The 14103-nt window shown below is 49.1% G+C and overlaps 1 protein-coding gene across 2 annotated transcripts in view; it reads left to right on the plus strand.

Moving 5' to 3' along the window:
• The first annotated feature begins 1246 nt into the window (after positions 1 to 1246).
• Positions 1247 to 14103, plus strand: part of INPP5B (inositol polyphosphate-5-phosphatase B) — a 40333-nt gene continuing 27476 nt past the window's right edge. Inside the window, exons 1-5 of one of the 2 annotated variants that reach the window (XM_065421636.1) lie at positions 1247 to 1302; positions 1941 to 2021; positions 2490 to 2587; positions 3103 to 3132; positions 3908 to 4018. In XM_065421636.1, coding sequence (XP_065277708.1) covers positions 1247 to 1302; positions 1941 to 2021; positions 2490 to 2587; positions 3103 to 3132; positions 3908 to 4018 — 376 coding nt within the window. Of the gene's footprint in view, positions 1303 to 1740; positions 2022 to 2489; positions 2588 to 3102; positions 3133 to 3907; positions 4019 to 14103 lie in introns of those variants that run through there. The other variant, XM_065421635.1, reaches the window with a different exon arrangement.

The following is a 14103-nucleotide window of genomic DNA, read 5'->3' on the forward strand; positions in this document are numbered from 1 at the left end:
CAGGTACCGTACAGTGCCCCGAGGGCTGATCACCTGTCCCTGTGTGTGACAGGCATCACGGAGAGGTGAGGCTGGGAAAACATACGCAGAAAAGGGCTTGGCTCTAGGTAATTAACAGAGAAAATAAGGAAATAGCTTGAGAAAAGCAAGGGGCACAGGCACCAGCTAACCTGGTGCAACAAAAACACTGGACACAGCATGTGCTCCAGGTGCCAGCAGGTGATGGGACAGTGTTCTTAGAGAAAGGCTATGAACTGAAAAACCCACTTGCCGTGATGTCCTGTGTGTTCCACTGAGGGGCCGACGGCAGTGAGAAAAACCTGCTGACGTGTCAGGAGAACTAGCTCCAAAAGGGAACAAAAATCCATCTGAAATCACGGCAGATTCCCCCCGGGTCTGAGCACGGATCTGGCCAGTGTCTGGGAGACAGAACAAAGATCGGCCTGTTCCTTTGTGAGGTGAGGGTCCGAAGGGATCACAGGAGCTGGAATGCTGCTCCCATTCAAATCCATAGATATGGCCCTGCCAGCTGCTCCTGCTTTGATGCCCAGATTCCTGATGTGGAGATCTGGGACACCAAGAAGGGGGAAGAGGCCAAAGCAGATGGAACAAGCCAGAGAGGAAGTGGGAAAGCAGCCAGGCTGGAGCGGGGTGGAGAGGAAGTGGGGAGGAGGCCTGCAGGAGAAGAGGGGGCTCCAGCTGCAGAGGGGGCCGGAGCTACGAGGAGTCTGGCAGCAGACATGATTTCAACATTCTCGTGACACAGTTTCAGAAAGTGGGTCTGGCTGAAGCTGCTTCAGGCGACTGCCGGAGCATCTGAGGTGGAGCGATCTCGTCTGCATCTCCAATCTGAGCCCTTAGCCGGAAGGAGGCAGCAGGGGAAGGATCTGGTACAAATACAGCAGCTGGTACGTATCTGATTTACATTGCAAAGTCTGCAGATAGCCATCGATTACCGGCCTGTATTCGGTACGCTGCCGGGTAGCATGGCTTGGTCTGTAGTGCAGACAAGGCCTCTGTTTCCCTGCCACAGGCTGGGGCTGAGTCACTCTGCCTGTGCTGATGCAACCCCGAGCCACGGTCAGATCAGCGTGTGCCACTCACTGACTGCACGGTCTAGTGCGGCAGTATCTTCATTGCTTGGCACCACCCTGTGGCCTGGTTGTTGCAGAGCTGCATTAAATCGGCTTGGCCAATTCACATACGTAATTCACTGACAGCAGCCCTTTGCGTTCCAGCCTGAAGAATGGACCAGTCAGTTGCTATTCAGGAGACCCTGGTGGATGGACAGACCTGCCTGATCATATCCTTTGCACCAGCATTTCTTGTAGATAAGTGAACGTGGCATGGGATTACCAGGGGAATCACACTCCTTTGTCCCCCGTTTCTGCCCCTCAGAGTTACTGAGCATCAGTGGAGACAGGATCATTACCTGTAGGCCATCTGTTAATCCAAAACAACCTGTATGTCCCAGTCCTTTTCATGGCACACTGGCCTGAGTGCTGTGCTAATAATATTGGGCTAAATTCTAGGGTCCCTAATTGATCCAAAAACCTTCCCCTGACACCTTTCATCCGAAACACCAGTCATGCTTTACAACTCCGTGCGTGGCTGGGGCAGAGTGGAACTGGACCACTCCGCCCACCACCGCAGGTGGAAGAGAGTCTTTCTCGAGAGGCGACTGACAACACACAATGGCCCAGGACAGAGCGTGGTGGGAGGATCCAGGGTTGAGCTGAAATGGCAGGAGGAATTTTAAGGTGGCAGAACACCTGGCTCCTAACTGATTCTGAATGCGAATGGAGGCTCCAGACAGGAAACCCAGAGGCTGAGCAGCCGGTGGCTGCTGCAGTCAAAGAGGAGAGAGCTCAGCGTCCTGCCTTTCTGGCTGCTCTAGTGGATTTGTGTCTCTGTTGGCCATTCCTTGACCATGAGCTGCATGCGGTACAGGGTATCCTGGCCGGCGAGGAGAGTGTGGAGAGCCGGCTTCTGGGCCTCGTGCGGACCCATGGAGAGCATGCGTAGGTGCTTGAGACAATGTCTGATGGGCCACTCATATGGGGAAGGCAGGGTCCTCTGGCTGGCAGTCTCAGCAGGAAGCCCCAGAATTGAATGGCCCATGGAGAGTGCATGAACTCCCCTCCCACCCCAAAGGTGCTCTGTCCATGTTGGGGTTTGGCAAAGTAATGAGGGAAGGTCGTTTGCCCTGCCACTACCTGTTTTATACCTGATCTGTATTTAATCAGAGGAACCTAGACTCCAGGGCTGTTAGTCTGGTACCGTTCACCAGCAACTTGTATAAATTAATTAACCCCCCCACACACCCTACTGGGTGCACTGGCAGGCACGGCGCAGGGACAGGAGCTGCAGGGGCTGCGCTAGCAGGTGAGTGTGGTGCTGGGATAGGAGGGTGTTGAACCAGGCTTGCAGGGAGCTCAGTGCTGATGCTGGAATGGAGGTGGCATTACCCCCCTGCGCTTTGCCTGCAGGATCTTCCTGTACACTCATCGGCGAATGGCTATAACAGCTGAGGATGTCTGCTTGGAGAGAGTTGTGCCGATCACAGAAGGATTTGCAGCAGAAGAAGGTAGAGTGTCCTCTGCATCCTTCACGCGCTTCCTGGAAGGAGGTTCTAGCTTCTGCTCCTCAGAGTTCAATCAGGTGCCATCTTTTCTTGGGGGCAGGCAAAGAGAGGATCTGTGTGTGGAACAGAATCTGGATTTTGTTGTACTGCTGCCTGAAATTTGGAAACTGGATCACCTTTTGCCTCGTTTTGCTGTAACTTTGAAACAGCTGAAGCCAGTGTAATTAATTAACATTCTCAGGAAAACAGGCTGCATTGGACCCCATGGAACCCAAGTCCCAAACTATCCTCTGCACCCCCAGCTCTGGCAAGAGGAGAGCTTAGAGTTACCAAATAATACTCATGGCCTCCTATCCTTTCTGATTTCTTCTGCCTCCCTTTCTGTCCCTTATCAGAGGGTGCTCAGGGTCGGTCTGTCTGTCTGAGCTATTTATGAAGTAGTATCCCTGGATAGTAGCAGCGTGGCCCAGGCACCACTTGCCAGGTTTTCTAATGGAATTGCTTTTCTCTTTTGACAGTTACACCTGACAGTGACCTTCATATCATTGGTGAGTCTCTTCTGTTGCTCTGATTCCCACGAGGTACAAGAAAGATTCCCGTATACTGAGGTTACAAGCTCTGTATGAACCATTATTCCGCGGTTTTTGGTTGGTGGAGTTTGCTCAGGGTTGCTTATGGAATGTCTGGGGCTGAGCTGCTCCGAATTGGACACACTCTGTGCAGTGATGGAGTCTTGTCTTGCTATTCTTGGATAGTTTATAAATCTGGACACTATTACTAGTTAACCAGTGTATTGCCAAACCAATCATTTGGCTAAATGATTCCGGATTGTTGCTAAAAGATGAGTTCTAGTCGGTCTCCCTAGCTTTCACTGGAGTAGTCGCTGGATACTATTATTGTTTATTTAACTTGTAAAAGCCCCCAAAATGTGTTAAGTGCTGTTCAAATGCAACTGTATTTCAGTGGCGTGGGTAGGGATTCCTTGTCTAATTTTTCTGTTAGTTTAAGTTTATAAAAATGTTTTGGGATTAGTTGGGCCGAAAGGGACTAGAGGAATAATAATGATGATTATTTACAAATCCTATTGAAAAATAAAAGAAATTCATCCAAATACAGGAAACTGAAAGAGGTGATGAAGCTGATTTCTTTCCTCACAGCTGGCGTGGTTTTCTACTAATTTGAGTACTGCGGATGTGGAGGCATGTCCAGTGCTGGCGTGGCTTTTGTGTGCATGCAGCACCTAAAGTAGTGTTTAGAAATCGTAAGTGTCTTCTCCAAACTTAGCAGCATTAATTCCAACACTCCTCTTCCCGCCATGTGTAGGTTCTGATGTGACTGTCCAGATAAGCTCGGAAGATGCTCAGCTGGTGGTGCGATTGCCTTTTGGGTCCCATACACGCACGTTCCTACAGGAGATCAGCAAGTGCCACCCAGGTACAACCCTCTGTCATATACATGTTGAAGTTAATCCATAGGTTGGTACAGATGCTGCAGACGAAGGAGGAAGTCTAGATTAGGGTTTTGTCTTTGTATCGTGTTTTCTCTCATCGTAGGAGGAATGTCAATTCCAGTATCCCTGTTGCTGCCACTTGCATTTACACAGCTAGCTTACAGGCCTCCAGATGTACTAACCTTCAAAATCCATCACTCTGGTCTGTCACTAACTGGCTCAGCAGAGATGCCTGAGCTTTCCCTCAATAGCAAGTAGGAATAGTATCTGTATTGTAGTCTCGCTTGGGCGCTCCACTCATGGAGCAGGGAAGTAAAATGTAGCCTAGAATCAATCCTCAAGACACTAAATCTGAAGCTGTGACTTGTACTAATGCTAAAACAACAAGGAGTCTGGTGGCACCTTAAAAACTAACAGATTTATTTGGGCATAAGCTTTCATGGGTAAAAACCTCACTTCTTCGGATGCTGTAAGAGATCACAGAGAGCTGGTTCCAGGGAGGCAGCAACTGTTGGATACTCCTGTTCCCCACTCTGTCCTCCTCCCCTTAAAGACTAAGGCCTGGTCTACACTTAAAACTTAGGTCAACATAGCTACTACAGTTCTCAGGGATGTGAAAAATCCACAGCCCGGACTGCTGTAGCTACATGAACTTAACCCCCAGTGTCGATGCAGCTAAGTCACAGAACAATGCTTCCGTTGACCTAGCTATTGTCACTCGGGGAGGTGGAGTTCCTACAGCAATGGCAAAACCCCTTTCATCATTGTAGCCTGCGTCAACACTACAGAGTTATACCGGCATAGCTATGGTGCCTAGCTATGCTGCTAGAGTCCCCATAGTAGAGACGTGACCTAAGCTGTATCACAGCTGCCATCTTTCCATGTGGGACTCCCTCCTGTGATCAGCCATGTTGGGCAGAACGATTGGTGGTTCGTTCTCAGTTCTGTCCTAGGGGAGTACAATTGTGCTGTTAAACAATTTCAATGTTTCACCCCTGAGGTGGCTACCGTTCAATGGTGGGTGCAGTGATCCCTGTGTATGGACTTTCTCTTGGCATAGGTTTAGGTTTATAGAGCACTTTGAGATCCTTTGACTTGAGATGAAAGACACTAGAGGCATGTAAGATGTTTATATATTTAAAATCACAATGTTAAAAATATTGTGTGGTGTTCCCTCCATCACTCCAGCCCAGGGAATGGTTAGGACTCTCGGTATGCCTACCCAGAGCCTCATCAGCTTCCTCTAGACCAACAGAGACTATTCCAGCATAGCTCAGCATCGTTGCTGTGTCGGCATAAGCCCATAGACTGTGTCTATACTGACAGAAGGGTTTTTTAATGTTGGTGTAGGAATACCACCTCCCTGAGAAATGGTTGCTAGCTTGACAGAAGCATTCTGCTGTCGACCGAGCTGCGTCTACACTGTCAGGTTTCACACCCTTCATTGATGTCGCTATGTTGACCTAAAATTTAAGTGTAGATCAGGTGTTAGACCCAGCAGAGCACTAGTCACAGCCTGGTCCAAGAATGCTTCTTGGGAAGGACTCTCTGTGGCCTGTTGGAGACCTGATTTCCTCTACGCCCAAGCGGGATGTTCCCATTTCTCTTTGGGGAGAGGCTATTACTCAGTAAATTGATACATTCATTTTTTAAATATATCTCTGCACAAAGTCCTATCTCTGCAGAGCAAGCAGCCAGGCTGGCTGGGGAGGAGCCTGGTCATGCCTGGGGCATCGTTTCTCACAACGGCAGAACTACAAATTGCTCCCCACAGTGGAGCTCATCGCTGTTGAACACAGGCTGTCTCTAGTCAGCTTGCTCAGGGTTAGGGTTAGGGTTAAGAACATAAGAGCGTCCTTGAGTGCTCCTTTAGCATCTTGATCGTCCAGTGGCCCCACTGCTTGTTTAGCAGGCTTCCTGCTTCTGATGTACTTAAAAAAAATGTTGCTATTACTTTTTAGCACAGTATTTCAGTGTACTTGGGATTCTTTGTCACAAATATAGAATCTTAAAATATTAGCATAGTGTGACAGAGCAGTGGATGGGAGTTACAGGCTCTGTGCAAAGTGGTGGAGGCTAACTTATGAAAGTGTCGCCACAGGGAATTAGACCTTTATAGTGCCCTGGTTACGCTGAGTTTATGGCTGGTATTGTGAAATACAACTGAATAAAACCTGTCAGTGGTAGTCCGTGCTTAAACGTAACTGTAAAGCTAGCTGTTCTTCAAATTCTTTTTTGGCCTTCCTAATTATATTTTGACACTTCATTTGCCAGAGTTTATGCTCCTTTCTATTTTCCTCACTAGAATTTAACTTCCACTTTTTAAAGGGATGCCTTTTTGTCTCTCACTGCTTTTTTTACTTTGTTGTTTAGCCATGGTGGCGCTTTTTGGTTCTCTTACTATGTTTTTTAATTTGGGGGTATACATTCAAGTTGAGCCTCTATTATGGTGTTTTTTAAAAATTTTCCATACAGCTTGCAGGGATTTCACTTTTAGCACTGTACCTTCTAATTTCTGTCTAACTAACTTCCTCATTTTTGTGTAGTTCCCCTTTCTGAAATTAAATGCTACAGTCTTGGGCCGCTGTGGTGTTTTCCCCGCCACCGGGATGTTAAATTTAATTATAATTATGGTCACTATTACCAAGTGGTCCAGCTATATTCACCTCTTGGACCTGATCCTATGCTCCACTTAGGACTAAATCAAGAATTGCCTCTCCTCTTGTGGGTTCCAGGACCAGCTGCTCCAAGAAGCAGTCATTTAAGGTGTCAAGAAACTTTATCTCTACATCCTGTCCTGAGGTGACATGTACCCAGTCAATATGGGGATAGTTGAAATCCCCCATTATTATTGATTTTTTTATTTTAATAGCCTCTCTAATCTCCCTGAGCATTTCACAGTCACTATTACCATCCTGGTCAGGTGGTCAGTAATATATCCCTACTGCTATATTCTTATTATTAGAGCATGGAATTACTATCCATAGCGATTCTATGGTACAGTTTGGTTCATTTAAGATTTTTACTTCATTTGATTCTACGCTTTCTTTCACATATAGTGCCATTCCCCCACCAGCATGACCTGTTCTGTCCTTCCGATATATTTTGTACCCTGGTATTACTGTGTCCCATTAATTATCCTCATTCCACCACGTTTCTGTGATACTTATTATATCAATATCCTCTAGAGGCACTCTAGTTCACCCATCTTATTATTTAGACTTCTAGCATTTGTATATAAGCACTTTAAAAACATGTCACTTTTTAGCTGTCTGCCATTACATGATGTAATTGAATGGGAATCTTTTTCATTTGACTGTTTCTCATCAGATCCTACCCATATTTTATCAACTTCCATCCTCTCCTCCTTACTAGGACATAGAGAATCTCCATTAATAGATCTTCCCCTAAGGAATGTCACTATCCAAACCATGTGCTCTGTCGGCTTTCCCCCAGCCCTTCGTTTAAAAACTGCTCTATGACCTTTTTAATTTTAAGTGCAAATCTGGTTCCATTTTGGTTTAGGTGGAACCTATCCTTCCTGTATAGGCTCCCCCTTTCCCAAAAGTTTCCCCAGTTCCTAATAAATCTAAACCCCTTCTCCCTACACCATCATCTCATCCACACATTGAGAGCCTGCAGTTCTGCCTGTCTAACTGGCCTTGCGCGTGGAACTGGAAACATTTCAGAGAATGGTACCATGGAGGGCCTGAATTTCAATCTCTTACCTAGCAGCCTAAATTTGACCTCTCTCCTATCCTTCCCTATGTCATTGGTACCTACATGTCCCACAACCACTGGCTCCTCCCCAGCGCTACACATACGTTTATCTAGATGTCTTGAGAGATCCACAACCTTCGCACCAGGCAGGCAAGTCACCATGCGGTTCTCCCAGTCATCACAAACCCAGCTATGTTTATAATGATTGAATCTCCCGTAACTATTACCTGTCTCTTCCTAATAACTGGAGTTCCCTCCCCTGGAATAACTATCATTCTTCAATGGACAATAATTGTGTCTTGAGATGTAAAAAACAATGTAGCCATGCAGGGAATGTCAAGGGAGCAGGAAAGGTAAAATGGCAGCAGGAATGGCTTCTAGGGTTTAAATAATTGGATCCTGTGTATTGAGATCTGGTATAGCAGGGATATTAGGTTATGAAGGCTGGCATGACTGCTCAGGGTATGATTGGGTCCAAGGAAAGATTAATGGCATTTTGGGCGCAGATGGTGCTAGGTGTGTGAGAGATACTAGGGAAGCCAGGAGTACTAAGGGCTGATCCGATTTGCCATTGACTTCAAGGGCAGTTGAATTGGACCCTAAGTGAGTTTCATGGTTGTTTAATGCTAGTTAATGTGCAACCTGCATTGGATAGTGTTATATGTTTACTGTCACAGGTACGGCTGGAAGCGCTCAAATAATGAGCAGTTAATATCTGCACCAAGTAAGAGCCCTTTGGCTATTTTTCTCAAGATGGGAGTCTTTAGGAGTGCATGTCTGTGCACATGGGTTTCAGGCAGTATATACTTAACCTGCACAGCTAATTCTTGGGAATCATGCTACGGTAGGGTTACCATACGTCCGGATTTTCCCGGACATGTCCGGATTTTTGGGACTCAAATCCCCGTCCGGGGGGAAATCCCAAAAAGCCGAACATGTCCAGGAAAATCCGGCACCGCTGGGTGCTGGGCCGGGGCCGGCGGTGCTGGGCCGGGGGCCGGGCCGGGCCCGGTGGTGCTGGGCCAGCGGTGCTGGGCCGGGGTTGCGCTGGGCCGGGGGCCGGGGCCGGCGGTGCTGGGCCGGGGCCGCGGGCTGGGGCCGGGCCGGGGGCCGGCGGTGCTGGCCTGGGGGTGCTCGGCCGGGGGCTGGCCCGGGGCCGGCACCCCAGGGCCCGAGCCGAGCCAGGCTGGAGACGCCGGGGCCGGCTGCCGGAGGGGGCCAGACTGGGCCGCGCCTCCTCCCCCCCCCCCCCAGCTTACCTGCTGCCTGCTTCAGGCTTCCCGCGAATCAAATGTTCGCGGGAAGCAGGGGAGGGGGCGGAGACTTTGGGGAAGGGGTGGAGTTGGGGTGTGGGCGGGACTGGGGGCGGGGCCGGGGCCCCGTGGAGTGTCCTCTTTTTGGACACTCAAAATATGGTAACCCTATGCTACGGTTCGATTATTTATAGAGCAGAGGCCACTGGGGTCCCTGCAAGTCCCTGCTGTGGACTGATGCTGGCTCCTTCAGGTACAGTATTTGTTAGTGCCCTCTGTGTGCCAGGTCTGACTGCCCTCCTGCGGATACGGCCTGTGGGCCCCAACACCATTTGGGTCCCTGGCTCAGCTTCCTCAGCAGGGACCCAGGTCACCAAGGGCTGCTGTCGGGCAAGGTGAAGAAAAGTGGGAGCTCAAACAGACAGCCTGGCACGGGCGCTCTGAGGGGCGCTGGCTGGTGTGGGTGGAGCCTGGCACGGGCGCTCTGAGGGGCGCTAGCTGGTGTGGGTGGAGCCTGGCACGGGCGCTCTGAGGCGCGCTGGCTGGTGTGGGCGGAGCCTGGCACGGGCGCTCTGAGGCGCGCTGGCTGGTGTGGGTGGAGCCTGGCACGGGCGCTCTGAGGGGCGCTAGCTGGTGTGGGTGGAGCCTGGCACGGGCGCTCTGAGGCGCGCTGGCTGGTGTGGGCGGAGCCTGGCACGGGCGCTCTGAGGGGCGCTGGCTGGCACGGAGGGCGCGGCAGCGTTCCACAGGCACAGCGGGGACGGGGAGGGGGGTGGAGACGGGGGCAGAGGCAGGGCCGGCTCCAGCATTTCTGCCGCCCCAAGCAAAAAAAAAAAAAAAAAAAAAAAAGCCGCGATCGCTCCTAGAGGGAGTGAGGGACCTGCCGCCCCGGAATTGCTGCAGGTGCCGCCCCTCTCCCTTGGCCGCCCCAAGCACCTGCTTGTTAAGCTGGTGCCTGGAGCCGGCCCTGGGCGTGAAGGGGAAATGGCGGGTTTTTGGAGGGAGGTGATTGGCAGAGACAGGGGCGGTGTTTGGTGATTGGAGGAGGCGATGCCCGGAGGAGCTGCTTGGTGATTGGAGGGGCGGGGCTCGGAGGAGTTGCTTGATGATTGGAGGGGGTGGGGCTAGGAGGAGCTGCTTGGTGATTGGAGGGGCGGGGCTAGGAGGAGCTGCTTGGTGATTGGAGGGGGGGCCTGGAGGAGGTGCTTGGTGATTGGAGGAGGCGGGGCTAGGAGGAGGTCTGCCCGCCGTGGGCGGGGCCCGGAGGCGGCTGAGCTGAGGGCCAGGGCCATGGCCGCGGCCGGGTGGCTCGGCGGAGGTAGGGGCCGGGGGAGGCTCAGGGATTGTGCTGGAGGCGGATGCTCCGGGGGTCGCCGGGCCGGGCTGGAGGTGGAGGCGGCCGCGGCCGGGCGGGGAGGTGGCGAGATGATATGGGGACGGAGGTGGGTGACCGATGCGGGCGAGGTGCTGGGGACAGTGGAGGTTGGGGGTCGGGGGGTGCCTGGGGGGCGGCAGTTCCGGGTGGGGGGCGGTTCTGGATGGGGGGCGGGGGCAGGTGCCTGGTGGGGGTCGGGGGTCGGTCCCTGTCTCGTTGCCCCAGTCAGGCTGTGAACTCTGTAATCCCTACCCCAACAGGCCTCCTTCCCCTGTCCCCCTGAGGCTCCGTTCTGTTTCACTGAATCCCCCTGCAGCTTCAGTGGGGTGCAGGATTCCTCTCCCCTTCTAATCTAAAATAGTGAATGGTCTTGCTGTGTGGTGCTTAGGCAGGCCCTGCACCCCACTTCAGAAGCAGCTTGCAGTGCCAGGCAAGGGGTGCCTATATAAACAGCTGTCATGCCCTAACCCAGAGGCATCTGCATCTCGGTCCTGCACAGAGGGGCAACTCCCTGGATAAAGAGCAATTGTGGCTGCTGCTTAGTTAAGGGGAAGCATCCCTTTGCAACATCTGATGTACCCACCCCAGAAGTGGCTGCATCTGTGTGCTGGATGAAGTAATCCCCGTCAAGAGTTTGGGGAGCCTTCAGGAAGGAAGGTGCTGTTTTGTGTCTTTATGATGTATTAATAAAATGCCACTAGAGAATGCTCTGGGCATGAAGATGCACATGTGGTTAATGGTTCATGGATCATTGTAATAAGGCTGATAAAACAAATTCAGAATGAAACTTGTACAGGCACTAGTGCACAGCCAGCGTGTGTCTGAATAAACCTTATTAAAGAACCTGCTGATGAAGTGAATTACTACTTGAATATGAATATATATATATATATATATCAGCCTTCTAAAATTCAAACTGTTGTAATAGGTATAAGATATTAGAAACTGTGTGGTTCGCTCAGGGCTGCTGTCACACCCAATGTGTGTGGTGATTGCACAACAGTCAGATAAGCGAACAGCCAGATCTCTCACTGTTTGAAAATATATAAAAACCTCTGAAGTTGCAGTCTGAGATCAGTGTAATACACTCAAAACCCAAGATATCCATGCTCATCTTATAAGATGCATGTTGTCCTCTCTTTGCATCCTTTCTGGATTACAGCCTATCCAGGTGCATGTTGTTTTATTTCCCCTGGTTGTCAATGTGCTACCAGTGACTGACATTAAATCTTCCTAGACCTGTGTACGGTTTCAGAAATTATTCTGAAGTTCAGAATGGGAAACCCTGGTTCAGCACAGACAGAAACGATAGGACCTTCTGTTATGTGTAGCGGAAGGCCTTAGTTTGTCAGGTATGTGTACAGTACCTATCACTGCATTACCTAGGTCACAGTGCATAGCTATGTGTCTAACACAAGTCTACCAAAGAGATGTTTTGTAGGGATTTTTTCATAGGAGACATGGGCCCTAATCATATTGCCTCTGTTAGTTATGTAGTGGTGTTGACTTCCTGTGTGTCAATTTGAATACATCCCTGTATACACAGATGTTGGAAGGTCCGCTCTTTGGACCTTGGATTTGAATTTGCAACAGGTTACAGATAAAATAAGTTTGATTTTCCTAAATCCTTGTAGATATTTATTTGCAACATAGAAGTACCGTTGTCTGGCAAGTTTTCTGTTGTCTGTGAGTGCATTGGCCAAGCAGAAGAGTAACAGGCTCATATAGGTCAGCACGGAGGTGCTTTTGCAGAATTAGTAGAGGAACCACATCCCACTTCTAGCTCAAGGCGTTGCTTAAATAAGCATGTAAAACCCTCAGAGTGCCTCCTTCAATTAGTGTCAAACCTTGAAATGAAGCCTGTGACTTGCCACCGGAGGCAGTTTCAGCTCGATTAGCGCAGTATTTTAGTGTACTTGGGATTCTTTGTCACAAATATAGAATCTTAAAATATTAGTCTGACAGAGCAGTGGATGGGAGTTACAGGCTCTGTGCAAAGTGGTGGAGGCTAACTTATGAAAGTGTCGCCACAGGGAATTAGACTTTTATAGTGCCCTGGTTACGCTGAGTTTACGGCTGGTATTGTGAAATACAACTGAATAAAACCTGTCAGTGGTAGTCCGTGCTTAAACGTAACTGTAAAGAAGGAGGGAACTGGATTTGTGCCAGCTTGCCCTTTGTATAAAGGGAGCCTGGGTAGAGTGGGCTTTTAAAACAAACAAAAAAGTGACCAACCCCACTGCCAGCTCATGCGGCTTTTTCCTTTGTGTTTTTTCTATTGCATCCTGATAGCAACACAAGACACCTTTGGAGATGCCTCTTGACAGAGACTGAGGCCAGGCCTACGTTTGGAAGGCTTTGCCAACAGAATTGTATTGATATACAAGACCAGCAAAGCACTTCTAGTGTGGACACAACGTATATTGGCAAAACTGTGCCTTTGCCAGTATAGCTCAGTTTTGCTGGTATAACTGCATCTATACTAGTGGACTTTTGTGACCAGTGTAGCTGTGCTGGCAAATCACACCTCGTCATGCACCTGACATAGCTATGCCAGCAAAAGTTTTTAGACTTTGGGCATAGACCTGGCCCAAGAGGGGGTTGCTAGTTCTTGAAACTCTTTACCCTTCAGTACCTCTCCTTTGAGGTTATGGGTTTCTATCTTCCCAAGGACATCTGCTGGAAGTTATCCAGACCACAGAGACTGTTAATACAAACAAGATTTATTAAAAACAGAGAGAAAATAGAATTAAAAGAAAAACTGTTTTCTTAACTCATTTAGATTGACACTTCTCATAAGCTAAACTAAATACGGCTTTCTCAGCTGTTACAGAAGAAAAAGAAAAGCAAATAGCAATTCTCTCTGAACATGCTGTGGTCCGTTTATCAGCATCCTGATACTGTCTCCCTTGCTGTGTCCTGGATTCTCTTTGCAAGTCCCTGCAACTCGGTCAGCTTGCATGTTGAGAGGTGCCTCTTCTGGTCATTTTTGTGTCCGAGGTGTTAGAGTCTATTAAGCCATTAGGGTGAGGCTTCCTTAACATTTACACAAGAGTCTTTTATGAGAACTCCTGGCTGGGAGAATGGTCAAATGACTATTATCTCCTAGAGAGACAAGGTGGGCGAGGTAATATCTTGTATTGGACCAACTTCTGTTGGTGAGAGAGACAAGCTTTTAAGATACACAGAGCTCTTCCTGAGGTCTGGGAAAGGTACTCATAGTGTCACAGCTAAATACAAGATTGAATGGAGTCTAGCATGAGTAGCTAGCACATATTCTAAGTGAAAATTCAAGGTGAGGTGGTCTGTTAACACCCCGGTAATCATTGGACAATAAGGGGGGTTGTGGGTTACAGATTATTGTAATAAGCCATAAATCCATTGTCTCCATTCAGTCCATGATGTTTAGTGTGTAGGAAAGTTATGAATTTAAGTTCCCTGGCTTGTCTTTTGAAGGTGTTGTGCAGGTTTCCTTTGAGGATGAGGACTGAGAGGTCAGATATAGAGTGAGCACTTTGTGAAAAGTGTGCACCCACAGATGATATGGTGGTTTTGTTTTTTATCATTTTCCTGCGTGAGTTCATTCGAGAGCATAGTGATTGGTTTCACCCACATAGTTGTTACTGGGGCACATAATGCACTGGATGAGGTACACCACATGTTTTGATAGGCATATGTAGGACCCATGGATCTTGAAAGGTGTGTTGGGGGGTGTTGTTCA

This window comes from Emys orbicularis, chromosome 23 (genome assembly GCF_028017835.1).
Source record: "Emys orbicularis isolate rEmyOrb1 chromosome 23, rEmyOrb1.hap1, whole genome shotgun sequence".
Taxonomy (NCBI): domain Eukaryota; kingdom Metazoa; phylum Chordata; order Testudines; family Emydidae; genus Emys; species Emys orbicularis.